The sequence below is a fragment of the Hemicordylus capensis genome, chromosome 2 (assembly GCF_027244095.1).
Source record: "Hemicordylus capensis ecotype Gifberg chromosome 2, rHemCap1.1.pri, whole genome shotgun sequence".
Taxonomy (NCBI): Eukaryota; Metazoa; Chordata; class Lepidosauria; order Squamata; family Cordylidae; genus Hemicordylus; species Hemicordylus capensis.
This window is the reverse complement of record NC_069658.1, coordinates 190,458,704-190,482,467: the sequence shown is the minus strand read 5'-3', so window position 1 is coordinate 190,482,467 and position 23,764 is coordinate 190,458,704. Positions and strand designations below refer to the sequence as shown.

General features: G+C 42.2%; 2 protein-coding genes and 1 pseudogene across 9 annotated transcripts in view; all 3 read left to right on the top strand.

Moving 5' to 3' along the window:
- Window positions 1-23,764, top strand: part of SLC27A1 (solute carrier family 27 member 1) — a 76,942-nt gene that overhangs the window by 718 nt on the left and 52,460 nt on the right. The window lies entirely within an intron of this gene.
- LOC128346231 (uncharacterized) lies at window positions 6,515-18,321 on the top strand. The gene has a single exon (XM_053299265.1). The coding sequence runs from the start codon at window positions 9,769-9,771 to the stop codon at window positions 14,524-14,526; it is 4,758 nt and encodes a 1,585-aa protein (XP_053155240.1). The 5' UTR covers window positions 6,515-9,768; the 3' UTR covers window positions 14,527-18,321.
- Window positions 17,040-22,183, top strand: LOC128343751 (uncharacterized; annotated as a pseudogene).

The window sequence follows — 23,764 nt, the reverse complement described above, 5'->3', positions numbered from 1 at the left end:
TACGCAGCGCAGGTGATATTGTTTATCTCCCTGTCGTGAAAAGCGTCACCTGCTGGATCAAGCTGCTGTTAAAGTCACAAGAGCAGGCCGAACTTGTACTTTCCTAATCAGTTGGCCACCCTAGTGACGTCACAAACCTTTTCTTCATTTCTAGAAAGATGTTAACAATATGACAATTAAAAATCAAGTGTATTTTTTCCATTATGCTTACTCAGGCTGGGCTGCTCTCCCCCCCCACCCCCGGTCCTTTGGCAATTCTAGAAAGCGGGCTTGATGACCTTAAATCGAGAGGCTTTGCTTGGCATTTTTCTGCTTGGGGAGGAAATATATGCTTTGGAGCAGCTGCCTCCTGCTTGGATGTGGTGCAGTGTCGTGAATGGAGCTTCAGGGGAATAGAATGATTGGCACAGTGTTGGGGGTGGAGGAACTAGGAAGTAGTAACCTTGGGGCAGGAGAACTTGGCACACCGAGATTCTTGAGGTAGAGCCTTAGCTAGCAGCTGGCAATCAATGTCAGATTTTGAAAAGTGGATAGCTTGCCAGGTTAATGGCACAGAGGATTGGAAGCTCAGATGGTCACGTCTATATTGATTGATGTAGCATGCTGTGTGACAAGATACATGTGACAAGTATTGCAGAAAGTATTTTTGTGGCTAGAGGTGGCAAACTGGAGGGTGCTCGTTTAGGACTGGGTTACTTTTAGGGATTAGAATTCTAGTCAGAGGTGCACCTAGGTATTTTGGAGCCTGGACCTAAGGGCCTTTGGAGCCCCCACTTCCTCCCCTGACTGCAAGTTAAGCATCCTCTTTCTCCACACACACACAAACATTTCAACACACAACATATTTCTTTCCCCACTCCCCCCTCTGTCTCTCACTAAAGCACCTGACGCAGGTCACAATTACACTTGGCTGCATGGCACAGCGCAGCATGGTGACCACACCACTCAGGACAGATTAAAGAGGATTTGGGGGCACCCAGGGTTATGGAGGCCCTGGACTTTTGCCTTGAAGTCCAGGGGTAAGTGTACCTCTGCTTAGTACCTTTTGGGTGAAGTGATTTCCAGGGGCTGTCCCTAGTATCTGCAAGGACTCCTCTGACTCTGATATATGCCCATATCCTGAAAAACAAAAGTGCACACATACACCTCCAGGCTGAATGACTCCACAACTCCCCTATTATATATTTTGAAGTATTTACTTGTGTGAAATAAAGTCACACTTCGCAATGATCTACAGATACCACATTTTGCATGAACATTCCTGCCACTGAAAATAGCTGACTGCACAATTTTTTACAATGGAATATGATTGGGGACATGTGTTAAATTTTTTTTAGCAGAAATTCTGAATTAATCCTCATATTTTAGCTGTTATTGTTCTCAGCAGATTTGTAAAACTTGATAATCAGATCAATAATTCTAAAACGACATCATGCCCAAGAAAAGAAGATCCTTCTCAGATTGAAATTTACCATATATGATCATTATATGATAAAATGAATAATATTTGAAGTTGAAATCCTACACATCACACACTGCTACTTTTGCAAGCACACTAATTAAAAATTCTGTTATACATACTTAATTTCTTCAACTTGCCTAGAACTGTAATCTATGCAAAGTGTCTTTGCCTGGTCAGTGATGGGCCTCACCTAGTAGTTTGACCTATTTCATTGCCTAACTGTCCGAAAGCATTTCCTAATATCTTGTCTAAATCTGCTGTGCCTCAACTTGATTCTTGTCTTTCCCTTGTGACTCGGGTAAACAGCTCTCTGTTATCTTTATTGCAGTTCAGATATTTGCAAGCTGATATCATGTACTACTTCAGTCTTCTTTTCTCTAAGCAACACAATCCCAGTTCTTCCAATCTTTCCTTATGTCATAGATTTTGAACACATTGTCTGTATTTTGTTGTATGTGTAACCTTCTGAGTCTGTTTCCCCCCTCCCTCACCTACTTAAAATATGGTGACAAAAATGAACATGGTTACAGTTCAGGTGTATCAGTACTAGGTTTGGTTCCATTACAGATGCCTCTGCTAATAGTGTTGGGCATTTGACCAGTCAAAAAAGATTTGGGCATAGCATTTCAATCATCAATAGACTTGATATTTATGCTAATTACAAAAATTAGTTTATTGTTACTGTGAGATAATGAATGCTGTATTACAACTTATCTGCAATAGTTCTTCCCCTTGGTTTATATTTGCCTGGGTCAGCCTACAGCTACAAAACTTAAAAAGAAAAGAAATAAAACAAAGTGATAGCAACTTTGGAAAAAACCCCTCTCAAAACCCAGCTTTTAAAGGTGGCTGGGCTAAATTAAGCAGCTAAGAATCATCAGCATCTTGGCTTCATGGAATATGGCAATATGTGTCTGTGATCAATAGGCAGTCAGACAATATCTGATCAGTCATTTGACCAGTATGCCAACCTGAGTTGGCCAGCAGCATGCCTACAGGCATCAATCTGATCCTTGGTAACTGATGACCATAACTGGAAAAATTCTAGATTGACTAAGAGCCAGCATGATGTAGTGGTTAGAGTGCTGGACTAGGACCGGGGAGACCCGGGTTCAAATCCCCATTCAGCCATAATACTAGCTGGGTGACTCTGGGCCAGTCACTTTTCTCTCAGCCTAACCTACTTCACAGGGTTGTTGTGAGGAGAAACTTAAGTATGTAGTACACCGCTCTGGGTTCCTTGGAGGAAGAGTGGGATATAAAATGTAATAATAATAATAATTTTAAAAGAACATAAGATAAGAAGAGTCCTCCTGGATTAGACTAAAGGTCCGTCTAGTCCAGCAATATATTTCCTAGAGTACATAGGAAGCTGCCATATACCAAGTCAGACCATTGGTCCATTTAGTTCAGTATTGTCTACACAGACTGGCAGCGGCTTCTCCAAGGTTTGTTTTATTTATTTAACACATTTCTGTACTGCTCCATACACAAATCCCTGGGTGGTTCACAATCTAAAAATACAACACTTTAACCATTAACACAATTAAAACAGTTTAAAATACAGATAAAGTTTAAGCTTTAAACTTTAAAACTATAAACTAGAAGCCTAACTAAACAGGTTTGGCTTCAGGTCGTTTTTAAAAACATCCAAAGAAAGGGAGGCTCTAATTTCATTAGGAAGCATGTTCCAAAGTCCTCGGGCAACCCTAGAAAAGGCCCAGATTTGAGTTGCCACCAGTGGCAACTGCAACAGGACCTCCCCTGATTATCTGAGTAGGTGGTGGGGTTCATGAAGAAGAAGGTGTTTTCTTAAATACCATGGACCAAAGCCATCCAGGGCTTTATAGGTAATAATCAGCACTTTGTACTTCACCCAGAAACTTATTGGCAACCAATGTTGTTCTTTTAAAATTGGTGTAATATATCTTTGGATAACTCAGGAGACCAACCTGGCTTCCGCATTCTGTACCAGCTGCAGTTTCCAGACTATATACAAATGCAGCCCAATGCAGAGCACATTGCAGTAGTCGTCTGGATGTTACCAGCATATGTACCACTGTTTTAAGGTCGTTTATCTCCAGAAATGGACATAGCTGGCATATCAGTCGAAACCAATAGAAACTAGAGAGAGGTTTGGGCCCAGACTACATACCTGCTCTTTCTTCAGGGATATAACCCAGTGTAAGTTTGCAGGCAGGAGTCTCTCTCAGCCCTATCTGGAGATGCCAGAGAGGGAGCTTGGAACCTTCTGCATGGTAGCATGCAGATGCTCTTCCCAGAGCAGCCCCATTTTACAGTGCTCATGTGTAGTCTCCCATGCAAATAGGGCATACCCTGCTTAGCAAAGGGGATAATTCATGCTTCCTACCACAACACCAGCTCTCCTAGTAGTTGGCTAGATGTTTCTGGGAAGCTTACCGTCAAGGCATTAAGGTAAAACAGCCTTTCCCTGTCCACAGCGTCTGGTATGGTGTGTGCACAGATTGGTTTGTGCTCGAACCGGGTGGTTTGATCGTGAGCTAGTTTGAGCTGGATTGGCCAGGCCAGCCGGTTGGTCCAGCGAACCAGTTCACGGAGTGGCGGTTTAGTCCGAATGCAGTCCGAACTGCCACATTCAGCCTGTGTGCATCCCTAATCTGGTAGCCATAGGCATACAACTACTGATTATGGAGACTCTATGTACTTTTCATTTTTATTAGCCATTGATAGATCTATCTTTGGTGAATTTTGTCTGATTCATTTTAAATGAGTTGATCTTATCGTTTTAAACAAGTTGAGCTTATCACCACATCTTGTGGCAGTAAATGTTAATCATGGTTTGTGTGAAGTAGTACTTAGTTTTTGCCTGTAATGAATGGTTAACTTCATTTTATTTGGACAACACTAAGTTTCAGCATCGTGAGAGAGGTAAAAATGTTTCTATATTTGATCTCCACACACCATTAATAACTTTGTGTCTTGGGACTTAAAAAAATACAGTGCTGGCACATTTAGAACAAGATGTTTTCTTCCAATTTCTGTAGATTACTAATTGTTGACTTTGAATATAAAAGCTGGTAATTGGACTCCAATATAATGATAAAGCATAGCCTGGCAAATTGAAGAACAATAGTGAGTATCTGGGCAGCCAAATAGGGTAATGGAGAATGTATGTCTCTGAGAATTGACTGTGAGCATGTTTTTAAATATTCATTTATTTATTAAAAACTTCTTGTATACCACCTCCTCCAAAGACTCTAGGTGGTGAACAACAACAATACCAATAACAATTTAAAAAAAATTAAAAGGTAAAATCCTGGTCAAAAAGGTAGGTCTTAAAAAGGGCCTTAAAAGCAACTAAGGAAGGTGGCTGAACGAATCTGAGGGGAAAGAGTTCCAAAGAAGAGGGGTGGCCACAGAGAAGGCCCTCCTATGGGCCCAAGCATTGCACATGACACCAGGGCCCAGGACACTAAGGAGGGCCATCTGAGAAGATCTCACAGGATGGGATACAACCGGCTGAGAGAGGCGATCCCAGAGGTATACGGGTGCTAAGCCCATAAGGGTTTTGTAGGTGAGAACCAGCACTTTGAATTGGACCTGAAAGCAAACAGGCAACCGATGCAGCAACTGTAAATAGATGTGACACTATCAAATCTACTGCCACCCATAAGGTGGTGGGCTGCTGCATTCTGGACTAGTTGAAGCTTCTGAATTGTTTTCAAAGGCAACCCTAGGTAGAGAGCTTTACAGTAATCCAAATGAGAGGTAACAAAGGGATGGGTTAGTGTTGCCAGGGCCTGCCGGTTGAGAAAAGGACATAACTGGCAAACCAGCCGAAGCTGGGTAAAGGTACTCCTGGCCATAGCCTCCACCTGCTGTTCAAGCAGGAGCCACAAGTCCAGAAGGACCCCTAGATCACAAACCGTCTCAAGGGAAGCGCAACCCCATCAAGAGATAAACTCACACACTGCAATTGGCCAGATCACAAATGGAACAGGAGGAACTCCTGTTCAGTCCTATTGTTCTATATTTAGGACTAGTTCTAGTTTTATATGTTTATCCTGCCCTTTCTCCATGAAACTTGGGGTGGTGTACATAAAATAACGACTATCAATCCGGTGTGGTAAGTTAAGCTGATAGATGCTGCCCGGTCCAGGATCATCCAGTGGGCTTCATAGTTGAACAAGAATTTGAACTTGGGTCTTCCTGAGTCCAGTGGTCTAGCTACTATACTATGTTGATTTCTCTGTACTTTGAAGTGTTGGCTAGAGTAGGCGGTACAATACTAGCTGTATATAGGGCTATGTGTACAGTGACCAAAACATCTCAATTCTCTGCCAAGGAAATCACATTCTGTTCTTAGCATCCTTACCCATAAAAGCCTTGGGCGTGCGTCCGTGCCGCCCGTGTCTTTTTCGCCGGTTCTGGGCATGCGCGGAGCGGCGGCCGGAGAGTGCGGCCGAGGCGGCGGCGGAGCCGCGGCCTCGGCCAAAGGAGTGCGGGCCAAGGAGGCGGGGACCGCGGCGAGGCGACTGGCCCCGATGGCGGCAGTCGCCGCCACGAGAAACAGCAGCCGGAGAGTGCGGCCGAGGCGGCGGCGCCGCGGCCGAGGCCAAAGGAGTGCGGGCCAAGGAGGCGGGGACCGCGGCGAGGCGACTGGCCCCGATGGCGGCAGTCGCCGCCACGAGAAACAGCAGCCGGAGAGTGCGGCCGAGGCGGCGGCGGAGCCGAGGCCAAAGGAGTGCGGGCCAAGGAGGCGGGGGCCACGGCGGGGCGACTGGCCCCGATGGCGGCGGCCGCCAGCCCGAGAAACGGCAGCCGGAGAGTGCGGCCGAGGCGGCGGCCATGTTTTCAGTGCCCCAAATGCTGCAACCGCCTTCCTCGCACCCCCCCCGAATAAAGGCCTAAATGGCCCGAAATATTGCCGCCGCGGCCAACTGTCCTCCCGCCCTCCCAGGTGGCCGATCTCGCCTTCCCCGCTCCCCCCCACATGAATAATAAAGGCCTAAACGGCCCGAAATATTGTGGCCGCGGCCGTCGCCGCCAACCCCCACTCTCCCACCCAGCTGTCCGAGACCTCCTTACCCGAACCAGGGCGAAGCAAGGACCCTTTACAAGCAAAATAGAGGAGCTCACAAAAAGAGCTCCTCTCTCGGCAAAGCCACTGCTCAGACTGCCGCTTTGGACACAAAGAATGCAATAGGCGTTCTTTGCAGCCAATGCAGCACTTCGGGAAGAGGCTTGGCCGAGAGAGGAGCTCTGCTTGCGAGTTCCTCTCTCCTTTCAATTGACTGCGGCGGCGACTGGGCTTTTTTGAGAGGGGGAATAGGGAATTCTTTATTCAGGCAGCTGGGAGGGCGGTGGGCGGCGGCCTTTATTCGTGCGGGGAATGGGACGGCGAAGGAGAAATCGGCCAGCAGGGAGGGCGGGAGGACAGTTGGCGCCGCGGGAAACATTTGAGAAACTATCTTCCATTTGGCCAACATGGCCACCACTGTCACACAAGCACTTCCAAGTCCCCTGCCATTCCCTCTCCCTCTCCCTTTCCGCGGACAACCAATCACAAACCTGGAAAACTCCCCCCCCCCCTTACCAGCTAAGGGCGGGAAAAGTGGGTGCATAAATAACGGGAGCGCGAGACAGGCTAACAGACTAACGGTCACCGCTAGAGCAGAGCGTAAGGAGAGTAGCAAACGTCGTATATTATTGCCTCCACATTGACTAAAAAAAATAAATATAATTAACTAGATTAAATAAATAAATAAATAAATAAATAAATACAAAGGCAGGACACAAAACTCCCTGAGGGGAGTCAGCCGGCTAACCAACAGGGAAGCCCTTTTCTTCTCACAACAGCAGAGACAGTGCCATCCCTTGCCTATAGTGGAGAATTGGAGAAAATACCACAGAGGGTCATACATAAATAAACTTCAAAGGGGGCACGAAATAGAACCTAAAAAAAGGAGTGAAAGAGAGAGAGAGGAAAGAAGGAGAGTCCACATATATTGCCCTCAAAGGAGGCAAAAATCAAAATCGGGGAAAAAGGGAAAAAAAGAAACAGAGAGAAAAGACAGGAAAGAAGGAGAGTCCACATATATTTGACTTATAGACACTGCCCTCAAAGGGGGCAAAAAACAAAATCTGATAAAATTTAAAAAGAACAAAAAGACACGTGAAACACTGACTTCGCCTTGGCCAGGATCCTCAACCCAGAACCCACTAACGCACAGGGAAGTCACAGCCAGGCAGAAGAAACAAGATAATAATCAAATCACCAATATTCCTGCTGATACCAGCAGTGTGAAATAAACCACAGTTACAAAACCTTCAAAGGGGGCAAAAACCAAAATCTAAACAAAGGAGCATAAGAGAGAGAGAGGAAAGACAGGAAAGAAGGAGAGCCCACATTTATTAGACTTGGACACTGCCCTCAAAGGACGCAAAAAACAAAATCTAAACAAAGGAGCATAAGAGAGAGAGAGGAAAGACAGGAAAGAAGGAGAGTCCACATATATTTGACTTATAGACACTGCCCTCAAAGGGGGCAAAAACCAAAATCTAAACAAAGGAGCATAAGACAGAGACAGGAAAGAAGGAGAGTCCACATATATTTGACTTATAGACACTGCCCTCAAAGGGGGCAAAAAACAAAATCTGATAAAATTTAAAAAGAACAAAAAGACACGTGAAACACTGACTTCGCCTTGGCCAGGATCCTCAACCCAGAACCCACTAACACACAGGGAAGTCACAGCCAGGCAGAAGAAACAAGATAATAATCAAATCACCAATATTCCTGCTGATACCAGCAGTGTGAAATAAACCACAGTTACAAAAACTTCAAAGGGGGCAAAAACCAAAATCTAAACAAAGGAGCATAAGAGAGAGAGAGGAAAGACAGGAAAGAAGGAGAGCCCACATTTATTAGACTTGGACACTGCCCTCAAAGGAGGCAAAAAACAAAATCTAAACAAAGGAGCATAAGAGAGAGAGAGGAAAGACAGGAAAGAAGGAGAGTCCACATATATTTGACTTATAGACACTGCCCTCAAAGGGGGCAAAAACCAAAATCTAAACAAAGGAGCATAAGACAGAGACAGGAAAGAAGGAGAGTCCACATATATTTGACTTATAGACACTGCCCTCAAAGGGGGCAAAAAACAAAATCTGATAAAATTTATAAAGAACAAAAAGACACATGAAACACTGACTTCGCCTTGACCAGAATCCTCAACCCAGAGCCCACTAACACTCAGGGAAGTCACAGCCAGGCAGAAGAAACAAGATAATAATCAAATCACCAATATTCCTGCTGATACCAGGAGTGAGAAATAAACCACAGTTACAAAACCTTCAAAGTGGGCAAAAACCAAAATCTAAACAAAGGAGCATAAGAGAGAGAGAGGAAAGACAGGAAAGAAGGAGAGCCCACATTTATTAGACTTGGACACTGCCCTCAAAGGAGGCAAAAAAATAAAAAATCTAAAAAAAAAACCCAAAGAGAGAGAGATAGAAAAAAGGCAGGAAATAAGGAGAGTGAGAAAGCAAAAAAGTGAGGAAAATCCTAGCTGCTCTTACTTCAGACCTGCATCTCAAACCACAGTTACAAAACCTTCAAACGGGACAAAAAACAAAATCTAAACAAAGGAGCATTAAAGAGAGAGAGAGGAAAGAAGGAGAGTCCATATTTATTAGACTTGGACACTGCCCTCAAAGGAGGCAAAAAACAAAATCTAAACAAAGGAGCAAAAGAGAGAGAGATAGAAAAAAGGCAGGAAATAAGGAGAGTGTGAAAGCAAAAAAGTGAGGAAAATCCTTGCTGCTCTTACTTCAGACCTGCATCCCCAGCAGGATTAAAAGTTAGTGCCTTAGGCCAAGCTCTGCCACATACCAGGTTCCAGTGAAGAACACCTCTCACAGCAGCTCAAGGAATTGGAACCACAACACAATAAACAGCTAATTCACCACACACCCAAATTCATACACATATATTTGGCTTAGGCACTGTCCTGAAAGGGGGCAAAAAACAAAATCCAAGAAAATTTATAAAGAACAAAAACACATGTGAAACACTGACTTCGCCTTGGCCAAGATCCTCAGCCCAGGGTCCACTAACACACAGGGAAGTCACAGCCAGGCAGAAGAAACAAGATAATAATCAAATCACCAATATTCCTGCTGATACCAGCAGTGTGAAATAAACCACAGTTACAAAACAATAAGAACAAAAAGTCTGTACAGTACATTCAGCCAAAATCAATAAAGAATAAAAAGGCCAATTTACAAAGAGAAAAATAAAACAAAAATTGAAACTAAGAAACATGGCCTCCATAGCACAAGAAGAGAACATAAAAATGACAGCCAACAGAGAAATCCAACAAGACATAGAGAAGCAGCAAATAGAGAAAGATAAAAAGAATTACCAAATACTAATGAACAAGAAAAAAGCAGAACGCGAGAAACACAGACGCGCAAAAAGAACAAATGAACAGAAGGAAAATGAACAGCACAGACACACACAACGACATAGAGAAAACAGAGCAAAGCAGACACCAGAAGTAAAACATATGGAGAAAGAGCTAACTAGCCACCAGAAACAAACAAAACAGGAAAAAGCAGAAAAAGAAAACCAAAGACGAACACAGAGAACATTTGAGCAGAGACAAATTGAGCAGCAAAAAATAAAAATAAGACGCATTAAAAAAAAATCAAATCAAACTCCAGAAGAACAACAAACACAGCAAAAACAACATGCAGAGAAGGAGAGAACAAGAAGAAGAGATCAGACTGCTGAACAACAAAAAATGCATCGCCAAGAAGTAACCCATAAAAAAAGATCCCAAAATCTGGAATATCAGGCTGCAATCACCACAACATCCATTCTAAATGACAATACAGAGCACAACCAGAACAACATCAAACCACACAACTGCGGCAGTTTGGACCAAAGATGCGAATTCTGTGCTGCAAAGCATTTTAAGGAAGAAAGACCCACAGATCAAAAATTCACACATTGCTGCTCTAAGGGAAAAGTACATCTACCCCCCATAAAAACAATGCCATTCATCCAGCAGCTTATGACAGGCCAACATCAACACAGCAGAAACTTTACGGAGAATGTCAGATCGATAAATAGTGCCTTAGCATTTGCCTCCATGGGAGCAAACATTGTACCACCACCTGGCCATGGGCCGTACTGCTTCCGGATACACGGCTCAATTTGCCACAGAACAGGGACACTGCACCCACAGCAGGGCCAAGACAGACAATTTGCACAGTTATACATCTTGGATCCCACTGAGGCCACAGAGAAAAGAATGCTAAACAAATCCAACACTAAAATAAAACCTCAACTCATGCAAGCGCTGAGTACACTTATGGCTGAAAACAATCCATTTGCTGAAGCCTGCAAAATGCTACACCAGGTAGAAAAAGAGTGTCAAGACAATGCCCATGAGACTGGCAATGCTATTCAGGAAGTGACCATGTCAATAGTCCACGATCGTGAAAATGACCCTAGACGATATAATGCACCAAACCACAATGAGGTAGCGTTCATTTTCCAAAATAACGAAGGAGAACCACCACTGGAAAGAGATCTACTAATACATTGCAAGCCAAGTACAGGCAACCCTGATGAGAGAAAAACACAAAGGATTAGTGTCCTAGATCCAAATCTAGAGCCAATGGTGTACCCACTGCTATTCCCCTGTGGAGAACAAAGCTGGGGGATAGACATACCTTTACAACTTAGGCCACAAGTCTTAAAAAATTTAACAAAACAGCCACATGCACCAAGAGTACGAGTCACCCAGATGCAGTACTATGGCTACCGTCTATCCATCAGAGACGAATTTAACCCCTTCCTAAATGCTGGACGCCTAACGCAGCAATACATGGTAGATGCCTACGTTAAAACTGAGGCCAACAGACTCAATTTTGTCCGGCAAAATCAACCAAAATTGAGAGTGGAGAAATACTCAGGGTTGATGGACCACTTAAATGAAGTAGCCAATGCAACAGGCCAAATTCCCGGAAAGACATTTATTTTGCCATCTTCATTTCCAGGAAGCCCAAGAAATATGCTCCAAAACTATCAGGATGCAATGGCCATTGTTAGAAAGTACGGAAAACCAGATCTCTTCATTACAATGACATGTAACCCCAAGTGGGATGAAATTAGAGAAAACCTAGAATATGGCCAAACAGCTGCAGCACGACCAGATTTAGTGGCAAGAGTCTTTCACCTCAAACTCAGATCACTAATTGAAGACATCTGCAAGAAGCATATATTTGGAACACCCACAGCCATTGTGTATGTCATAGAGTTCAAAAAAAGAGGCTTGCCACATGCACACCTATTACTCATCCTAGCAGAAAACTATAAACCTAAAACCGAAGCATCCATAGACAACATAGTATCTGCAGAAATCCCAGACATTGAAAAAACCCCACGACTTCATGCAATCATTACAAAGCATATGATACATGGACCATGTGGAACTCTCAACCAATATTCGCCATGTATGTCCAACCAAAAATGCATCAAAGAATTCCCAAAAGAATACCAAGAACATACTATCGCAAACAAAAACAGTTACCCTAAATACAGAAGAAGAAACACTGGCCAGACAACAATGCAAAAAGGAAAACCAATTGATAACAGGTGGGTTGTACCGTACAATCCATTCCTAGCCCTGAAATACAACTGCCACATCAACGTCGAAGTCTGCGCATCAGTTAAGAGTGTAAAATACCTCTTTAAATATATATACAAGGGCCACGATTGCGCAAAAGTGGTGATCCAGGAACAAGACAATTTGAACCATGATGAAATCAAAACCTACATGGATTCCAGGTATGTCAGCGCACCAGAAGCAGCATGGCGTCTAAATGGATTTGAGATGCATTACCAATCCCATTCAGTACACAGACTAGCAGTTCATCTCCCAAACGAGCAATCAGTAATTTTCAACCCCGAAGACATTGGCACAGCAACCGACAGAGCTACAAATCGTGAAACACAATTGACAGCATGGTTCAAACTAAATCAACAAGACCAGAAAGCAAGAAACATATTATACGCAGACATCCCATTACATTATGTCTTTGACACCGTAAACAGCACATGGAAAATACGCCAGCGTGGTGCAGAAAAAGTGATTGGTAGAATGTATTCTGTGAACTTGCCATCAGACCCAGAGCGCTACTGCCTACGCCTTTTACTGTTGCATATACCAGGAGCAACATCCTATGAACACCTCAGAACCGTGGATGGAAATGAATACCCAACTTTCCAAGAAGCAGCAAAAACAAGAGGGCTCATAAATGATGAACAAGTGTGGGAAAGTACACTAGAGGATGCAGCACATTACAACATGCCCACACAAATCAGAGAACTCTTTGCCTATATCTGTGTCTTTGCATCCCTCCAAAACATGCAGGAACTATTTACAAAATATGAACAATACCTCATTGAGGATTACGTCCATAAACATTTACAACACAATACCGAGTGCACAGTATGCCGTGACCTCGCCCTCCAAGAAATTGCCAATATTTTAACACTCCATGGAAAGAAATGCACAGACTACGGCTTGACATACACCATACAGAATACAAAGCACCTGACAGATACATACAACCAAGCCTATGAAAGACAAACAGCAGAAGAGATGTCCAGAACCTTCAATGATGACCAAAAATCAGCCATAGAACAAATTTTAGCAGCAAGCCAAAATGATGAGCTAGACCACCGCTGCTTTTTCTTGGATGGGCCAGGAGGCAGTGGAAAAACATACTTATATAAAACCATACTCAGCACAGTGCGTGGCCAAGGTGAAATCGCACTCCCTGTAGCCTCCACAGGCATAGCAGCTAACCTTCTACAAGGAGGCAGAACATATCACTCACAATTCAAATTGCCAGTACCCATACTTGAAAACTCTGTGTCTAACATGCGCCTCAATTCTCAAGATGCTAAAAATCTAAAAAAAGCAAAAATAATCATTTGGGATGAGTCAACGATGGCACCCAATCAAGCACTAACAACTGTAGACAAACTAATGAAAGAAATCATGGAGAACAACAAGCCCATGGGAGGTAAAGTATTTCTACTGGGAGGAGATTTCCGACAAACACTACCAGTGGTGCCACACGGAAGTCAAACACATATCGTTGAGGCCTGCATAAAATTCAATACTCTGTGGCCCACATTCACAATCCTCAAACTCAAAAACAATATAAGATCCAATGACCCAGATTTCAGCGAGTGGCTAATCAAGGTGGGCAATGGAGAGACACCACGCATTGAGGGATTACCAGAAGATATCATTGAGATCCCAGAAAGCATAATATGCAGAGAGAATATCGTGAGAGAGATTTTTGGAGACAATATTCAAGTGCAAAACGTCCGAAAAATAGCAAACAGATCCATCCTTTGCCCAAAAAACAGTGATGCTGACACCATCAATGACCAGGTGCTCAACATTTTGGAGGGCCAAGAAATCATTTATCTCAGTTCAGACTCAATAGATGACATCACCGAAGAAGATTCCAAAAACTACCCAACAGAATTCCTAAATGACCAAACACCAATGGGAATGCCCAAACATACACTCACCCTGAAAGTAGGCGCAATAATAATGCTTCTTAGAAACCTAAACACAAAAAAAGGATTATGCAATGGCACCCGCCTCATTGTGGAAAACCTTGAAAAGAATATCATCATAGCACAAGTAATTACAGGATCAGCACAGGGAGACATGGTCTTCATTCCAAGAATTGATTTAGCACCATCTTGCACTGACTTGCCATTCACTTTAAGAAGACGACAATACCCAGTCAAATTGGCTTTCGCTATGACAATCAACAAATCACAAGGACAAACCCTGGAAAAGGTCGGAATCTATTTGCCTGACCCAGTATTCAGCCATGGACAATTATATGTAGCATTATCCAGAGTGAGAAGTTTTAACGACGTTGTGGTCAGGGTACTGGAAGGCCCAGAACAAGGAAGACTAATAGCAGGCTCAGAACAAATATTCACCAAAAATGTGGTATATAAAGAAATACTGTAAGGGGGGAGGGGGGGAAACCAAGAAAATAATAAACAAAACATAATATTTAATCAACAAATAGCCACATAATTGATTACGAAAATAATAAAAGAGAAGGACAAACAACAACAACAACCACAAAAAGGGAACAAAAGCAGAGACACAGGGACAAGGGAGAGGGGAGAGCGGAATAAAAAAGGAGACAAAAACAACGACACAGAGAAAGAGACAAAGAGTAAAACAGAGGGGGAGACAAACACAAAAAAATGGGGAAAGATATGAAGAAATACTATGAGGGTTGAGAGACGGAAAACAAAACAAAGAAACTGAGTTTGAAAAGAACACCAAACAAGCATATTATTTAAACAGAAAACACCTGATAACGATGTAAAAAATAAATAAGAAAGATGGAAGAACAAAAGAAAGTGGGACAACGAGAAGAGAATAAAAGGAGAGACAGAGGAACCAGGGAGAGGGGAAAGGAAATAATAGAGTGCAGGAAAGGGAATAAAGCAAAATTCAGCCAACACAAAAATAAAACCTCAACTTATACAAACACTAAGCACACTTATGGCCGAGAACAATCCATTTGCAGAAGCCTGCATAATGTTGCACCAGGTTTAAAAAGAGTATCGAGAAGATGCCGCCAGAACAGACAATGCTATTAAGGAACTGTCCATGACAATAATCCAAGATCACAAAAATGCCTCAAGGTGGTATCATGCACCAAAACAGAATGTGGCTGCATTTATTTTTCTAAAAAATGACAAACAACCACCACTTGAAAGAGATCTTCTAATACACTGCAAACCAAGTGCAGGCGATCCAGACCAGAGAAGAATACAGAGAGTTAGTGTCCTTGATCCGAATCTAGAGCAAATGGTGAACCCCTTGCTATTTCCCTATGGGGCACAAAGCTGGGGAATTTACATACCTTTACAACTCAAACCACAAGCCTTATTAGACTTAACAAAACAGTCCCAAGCACCAAGAGTGAGGGTAAGCCAAATGTAATATTATGGCTACCGCCTTTCCATCAGAGACAACTATAACGCCTTCTAAAATGCTGGACACCTTACACAGCAATATATAGTAGACGGATATGTCAAAACCAAGGCCAACACACTCAATTACGTCCGCCAAAATCAGCTAAAATGGCGAACAGAAAAATACTCAGGATTAATGGTCCAATTACATGATGAAGCCAATGGAGCAGGCTTAATTCCGGAAAATATCTATATTTTGCCATCCTCATTTGCAGGTAGCCCCAGAAACATGCTGTACAACTATCAAGCCACAATGGTGATTGTGAGAAAGTATGGTAAACCTAATGTTCACTATGACTTTGTCTCTGCAAATTGCACTTGGAAATTATGACAACGTGGTTCAGACAAAGTGATCGGACTAATGTATTCTGTAAATTTGCCATTGGACCCAGAGCACTACTGTCTACACCTCCTATTGCTCCACCAATGAGCCCCTGGTGGTGCAGTGGTAAAACTGCCGCCCTGTAACCAGAAGGTTACAAGTTCGATCCTGACCAGGGGCTCAAGGTTGACTCAGCCTTCCATCCTTCCGAGGTCGGTAAAATGAGTACCCAGAATGTTGGGGGCAATATGCTAAATCATTGTAAACCGCTTAGAGAGCTCCGGCTATAAAGCGGTATATAAATGTAAGTGCTATTGCTATTGCTATTGCTATGTTCCAGGTGCAGAATCCTTTAATAATCTCATGAGACGCATGACCCTACTCAGCACAGTTCGTGGACAAGGTCAAATCACACTCCCTGTAGCCTCCACAGAAATAGCAGCCAATCTACTAAAGGGAGGCAGAACATACCACTCCAAATTCAAATTACCAGTGCCTAGACTTGAGAACTCCATATCAAATATGCGCCTCAATTCTGCAGATGCAGATAATTAGAGAGAAACAAAAAAACTCATTTGAAACGAGTCTACAATGGCCCCCACATTAGCGCTTTCAAAATTCAACCAACTAATGAAAGAAATAATGGATAACAACAAACCTGTGGAAGAAAAATTTTCCTGATTGGTGGAGATTTCCAGTAAACACTTCTGGTGGTGCCACACGGTAAACACACATGAATGGAAGAACCCTGCATAAAGTAAAATAGGCCTAGGCCCACATTCCAAGTGCTCAACCTTCAAATCACTGTCCAATCAATCAACAAAGAAAACAGCGACTGGCTACTCAAATCTGGCAATGGTGAGACACCGCGCATTGATGGTCTTCCAGAAAACGTCATTGAGAACCCATCCAAAATTATATGCACAGGGGATATTGTCAAATACATTTTTGGAGATAACATTCCTGTTGCCAATGTGCCCGAAATAGCAAATAGATCTATCCTTCGCCCAAAGAACTCCGATGTTGATGCCAGAAATGAACAGGTACTCAACATTTTGGAAGGAGAAGAAGTTACATAGCTCAGCGCAGACACAATTGATGACTCCAGTGAAAAGGATACAAAAAACTATCCAATCAAGTTCCTCAATGAGCTAACACCAACAGGCATGCCTAAGCATTATCTCACCATGAAACTGCAAGCAATAAATATGCTCCTTAGAAATCTCAACACCAAGAAAGGATTATACAATGGTACCCGCCACATCGTAAAGAACCTGAAAAACCCCCTCATCATTGCTCAAGTGATAACAGGATCAGCAGAGGGAGACATGGTCTTCATCCCCCGTATTGATTTGGCACCATCCTGCACTGATGTACCCTTTACCTTGCAAAGGCGACAATTACCAATTAAATTAGCCTATGCCATGACATTAAATAAATCTCAGGGCCAAACCCGAGAAAAAATAGAGATTAATTTGCAAGAGACAGTATTCAGCCACACACAGTTATATGTGGCATTATCAAGAGTCAGGAGTTTTGCAAACGTTGTGGACAAGGTACTAGAAGACCCAGACCAAGGCAAACTATTAGCAAACTCAAAAATAATATTCACAAGAAATGTGGTGTATACATAAATTCAATAAAAAAAGAAAACAATACCAAAATTATTTAAAAAACTTCAAATATGCTCTATGTGAGATTGAACATTGATTGTTCATCTTAAATCCCACTGAGGCCACATAAAAAAGAATGAAAAATCAATCCAACACAAAAATAAAACCTCACCTTATGCAAGAACTAAGTACACTTATGGCAGAAAACAATTCATTTGCTGAAGCCTGCAAAATGCTACACCAGGTAGAAAGAGAGTGTCAAGAGGAAGCCAACGATGCTATTAAGGAAGTTACCTTGACTATAGTCCAAGATCATGAAAATGACCCAAGACGTTATAATGCACCAAAGCATAATGAGGTAGCGTTTATTTTCCAAAATAAGGATGGAGAACCTCCACTGGAAAGAGATCTACTAATACACTGCAAACCAAGTGCAGGCAAAACATACCATAAAATAACAGAAAGAATTAGTGTCCTAGATCCTAATCTCGAGCCACTGCTGTACCCATTGCTATTCCCCTATGGAGAACAAAGCTGGGGAATAGACATAACTTTACAACTCAGACCACAAGCCTATAAAGCTTTAGCAAAACAGCCATGAGCACCAAGAGTAAGAGTCAGCCATATGCAGTACTGTGGGTTTCCATCAGAGACAACATTAACACCTTCCAAAATGCTGGACGTCTAACACAACAATACATAGTAGATGAATATGTCACAACAGAAGCCAACAGGCTCACTTTTGTCTGGAAAAATCAGCCCAAATTGAGAGTGGAGAAATACTCAGGATTAATGGACCACTAAAATGAAAAAGCCAATGCAACAGGCCTAATTCCTGGAAAGACATTTACTTTGCCATCCTCATTTGCAGGTCGCCTCAGAAACATGCTCCAAAACTATCAGGACGCAATGGCAATTGTCAGAAAGTATGGAAAACCACATCTCTTTATTACCATTACATGCAACCCCAAGTGGAAAAAAATTGTGGATAACCTGCAACATGGCCAAACTGCTGCTGCACGACCTGATTTATTGGCTAGAGTCTTCCACCTAAAACTAAGATCACTAATTGATGACATCTGCAAAAAGCATATTTTTGGGCCACCCAAAGCCATTGTGTATGTCATAGAATTCCAAAAGAGAGGTTTACCACACGCACACATACTGCTCATCCTAAGAGAAAACTATAAACCAAAAACCGAAGCGTCCATAGACAAAATAGTACCCACAGAAATCCCGAACGTGGAGAAAACTCCTCGACTATATGCAATCATAACAAAGCATATGATCCATGGACCATGCAGAACACACAATCGGAATTCACCCTGTATGTCAAATGAGAAATGCACAAAGGACTTCCCAAAAGAATACCAGCAACAAACTACTGCAATTAGAAACGGCTACCCCAAATACAGAAGACGAAACACTGGCCAAAGCACAATGGAAAATAACAGGACAATTGATAACAGCTGGGTTGTACCGTATAATCCATAACTAGCCCTGAAATACAACTATCACATCAACATTGAAGTCTGCGCTTCAGTTAAGAGCGTAAAAACCCTATTCTAATATGTATACAAGGGCCACGATTGCGCAAAAGTAGTGATCCAGAAACAAGACACTTTGAACCACGATGAAATAAAAACCTTCATGGATTCAAGGTATGTCAGCGCACCAGAAGCAGCATGGCGTCTGAATGGATTTAAAATGCATTACCAATCCCATGCAGTCCACAGGCTAGCAGATCATCTCCCAAACGAACAGGCAGTAATTTTCAACCTAGATGACATTGGCGCTGCAGCCGATAGAGCTTCAACTCGCGAAACTCATTTGACAGCTTGGTTCAAATTAAATCAACAAGAAGAGAAAGCAAGAAACATATTATACTCAGACATTCCTTTTCATTATGTCTTTCACTCTGCAAACTGCACTTGGAAATTACGACAACGTGGTGCAGACAAAGTGATCGGGCGAATGTATTCTGTAAATTTGCCATCGGATCCAGAGCGCTACTGCCAACGCCTCCTACTGCTGCATGTACCAGGTGCTACATCCTTCGAAATTCTCAGGAGCGTAAATGGTAATGCCTACCCCACTTTCCAATAAGCTGCCAAAACAAGAGGGCTCATTAATGATGAGCAAGTGTGGTAGAGTACACTAGAAGATGCTGTCCAATACAGCATGCCCAAACAACTCAGAGAACTGCTTGCCTATATCTGCGTATTCGCATCCCTGCAAAACATGCATGAACTGTTTCAAAAATATGAACAATACCTCATTGAGGATTATGTCCATAAACATATATGACACAATGAATATTGCACAAGATGCCGTGACCTCGCCCTTCAAGAAATATACAACATTCTGACACTCCATGGGAAAAAAAAAAAAAGACTTTGGATTGACATGAACCATGCAAAATACAGACCAGCTTACAGATGCCTACAACCAGGCCTATGAAAAACACACAACTGAAGAAATGGCAAGAAGCTTCAACGACGAGCAAAAAACAGCCATGGAGCAAATATTAACAGCAAGCCAGAATGATCAGCTTTGCCACCGCTATTTTTTATTGGATGGGCCAGGAGGCAGTGGAAAAACTTACTTATACAAGACCTTACTCAGTACAGTGCATGGCCAAGATGAAGTCGCACTCCCTGTGGCCTCCACAGAAATAGCATCCAATCTACTACAGGGAGGCAGAACATACCACTCCCAGTTCAAACTACCAGCACCTATACTTGAGAACTTCATATCAAACATGCGCCTCAATTCTGCAGATGCTAAAAATATAAAAAAAGCAAAGATAATCATTTGGGACGATTCAACAATGGCACCCACTCTAGCACTCACAGTAGTGGACAAACTAATTAGATTATGGAAAACAACAAACCCATGGGAGGAAAAATATTTTTGCTGGCAGGAAATTTCCAGCAAACACTTCCAGTGGTGCCACATGGTAGCCAGACACATATCGTTGAAGCCTGCATAAAATATATTACGCTATGGCCCACATTCAAAATCCTCAAGCTACAAAACAATATCCGATCCATCGACGCGGAATTCAGCAAGTGGCTAATCAAAGTTGGCAATGGAGAAACACCACGCATTGAAGGACTTCCAGAGGACATCATTGAAATCCCAGCCAGAATAATATGCACAGGGGATATCGATATTTCCGAAGACTACATTCCTGTTGACAATGTTCCCAGAATAGCAAACAGATCCATCCTTTGACCTAAGAACGCCAATGTTGACACCATAAATGAACAGGTGTTCAACATTTTGGACGGAGAAGAAGTCACATATCTCAGCGCAGACACAATAGATGATTCCACTAAGGAGGATTAAAAAAACTACCCTATTGAATTCCTCAATGACCAAACACCAACAGGAATGCCTAAGCTTTAACTCACCCTGAAAGTAGGTGCAATAATTATGCTCCTGAGAAATCTAGACACCAAGAAAGAATTATGCAATGGCACCCGCCTCATCATAAAAAACCTGGGGGGGAAAATTCATCATTGCTCAAGTGATTACAGGATCGACACAGGGAGACATGGACTTCATCCCCCAAATTGATTAGGCACCATCCTGTACTGACTTACCATTTCCCTTGAGAAGGCGACAGTTCCCGATAAAATTGGCTTTTCCAATGACAATAAGTAAGTCACAGGGTCAGACCCAAGAAAAGGTTTGGATCTATTTGCCCAAGACAGTATTCAGCCACGGACAGTTATATGTGGCATTATCAAGAGTCAGAAGTTTTACAAACGTCATGGTCAAGGTGCTAGAAGGCCCAGAACAAGGAAGACTATTACCAAACTCAGAAAGAATTTTCACAAAGACTGTGGTGCATAAAGAAATACTATGAGGGTTGGGGGGGAAACCAAAACATGATTCAGATGAGTAAGTTAAGTTCAATACTGAGTATAAAAAATAAAAATATATATATAAACAAGAACTATGCTCTAAAAGTTGCCTCATAAGTAAGAAAAAACTAAATAAGGGAGAAGGAAGGGCAAAAGAAAGCGGGACAGAGGGGAGAGGGGGAAAACAGAGACAGAGGGCCAAGGGAGAGGGGAAAGGAAACAAGAGAGTGCAGGAGACGGAAGGGTAGAAAACAAGAGGGTGGAATGGGAGAAAGAAAAACAGATACAAAAGTATGGGTCAAAATACAGGGAGCGAGAGTAGGAGAAAACAATAAGACCAAGAAAACAGAAAGATGGGAATTAGAAGAGGTGGAAGAAAGGAAGGAAGAGAAGGAGAGGGAGAAAGCAGACAGGAAGAAAAGAAAACAGAGGAAGAGAGAGAGAAAAGGAAGACAAAGGAAAGACAAAAATAGAACAAAATAAAAGGAAAAGAGGGCAAACAAGAGAGGAAAGGAATAAAGTGAACAACAACAACAGGTACTAGCGCCCGTTATTTTAACGGGCTTAAAATTACTAGTGAATTACATAAATCTAATAAGCATGTGTGATTAACTTGTGCTTCCAGCATCAAGGTTTTTAAATGATTTGGTAGTTTTTGGAAAGGATTGGGGTGCCAGAGATGGAGGGGAATTTAGATTTGATGATCAGTAGTTTGGGGTGCAGTAGATGGTGGCTATGTGAGAAGTCACAGGTATCTATGTAGGACATAATAGCCTGGTTTTCTGACCACTGCAGGGTGGATTTGATTTAAATCAAGCTGATTTAAATCACTAGCAGGGTGGATAAAAATAAAAAAAATCCGATTTAAATCAAAAATCCTATTTAAATAAAAAAAATCAGATTTTTTTGATTTAAATCGGATTTTTTTGATTTAAATCGGATTTTTTTTATTTTTATCCACCCTGCTAGTGATTTAAATCGTGATTTAAATCAGTTTGATTTAAATCAAATCCACCCTGACTGGAAGTCTGCCCCTCTGGTTTTAAGGGCTTTACTGATATGTGAAAACATTTTGAGTATTTCAGCCCACCCCAGCTGTGAGGCCTAGAAACATCATTTTAATATAATAAAATGGAAGCTGAGATTTTGGGGATATTATATGCTGATAAGTAGGACAGCATATATTGATTGATTGATTAAGTGCTGTCAAGTCGGTGTCGACTCTTAGCGACCACATAGATAGATTCTCTCCAGAATGGTCTGTCTTCAACTTGGCCTTTAAGGTCTCTCAGTGGTGCATTCATTGCTGTCATAACTGAGTCCATCCTCCTTGCTGCTGGTTGTCCTCGTCTCTTTCCTTCAACTTCCCCCAGCATTATGGATGTCTCAAGGGAGCTGGGTCTTCGCATAATGTGTCTGAAGTATGATAGTTTGAGCCTGGTCATTTGTGCCTCGAGTGAAGAGTCTGGATTGATTTGTTTGTTTTCCGCTGTCCATGGTATCCTCAAAAGTCTTCTCCAGCATCAAAGTTCAAAAGCGTCAATGCTTTTTTTATCTTGCTTCTTCAAAGTCCAGCTTTCGCATCCATAGTGTCATGGGGGGAAAAACATTGTCCGAACAATTCTAATCTCTGTAGGTGTAGACACATCACGGCATCTAAATATCCTTTCCAAGGCCTTCATTGCCTTGGTAGTAGCATATACTACTATCCCAAAAATATGAGTGTTCTATTTAAAATAACACACACCTCTGGTTATTACAGAATATGCTAGGCTCGAGCTTGAAAATGGATGTTCTTTTCCTGAATTTACAGTAAGTAAAATGAATAAAGATGAAACTTAAATATCAGTGCTAAAACAACTTTGGTTCCTTTTTTCTTTTTCCAAAAAGAAAAAGAAAACAACTTATGAACTTTTTTGTGGTGGTGGTAGAAGTATCTTTGCAATAATATGTACCCTTGGGCATTTATTTTTGGGTGAATGCATGTCAAACATCCTGGAGAGCACATTCAAGAACATGTGCTGAGAACTGCGTTGGCCAGAGGTTTGTAAAAGAACACTGCAAACATATTTCAGCAGAAGGTCTTCTCGAAAGGTCTTATCCCAATAGTCTGCTATTGATGAGATGAGATTCAGTGTATAGGTGCTAATATGCCAATGCCAGAAGCCTCTGAGCCAAGATGGGCAAGCTGGTGTGCTTGGTTGCTAATGAAAACATACATATAGTGGGCATAACGGAATCATGGTAGAACAATGGGATACTCTTACTCCTGGATATAAACTCTATGGAAAGGACAGGGATGGATGGATTGGGGGTAGAGTAGCACTGTATATTAAAGAAGGGATAGAATCTAACAAGCTAGAAAACCTAGGAGGACTAGAGTCCTCCACAGAATCATTATGGGTG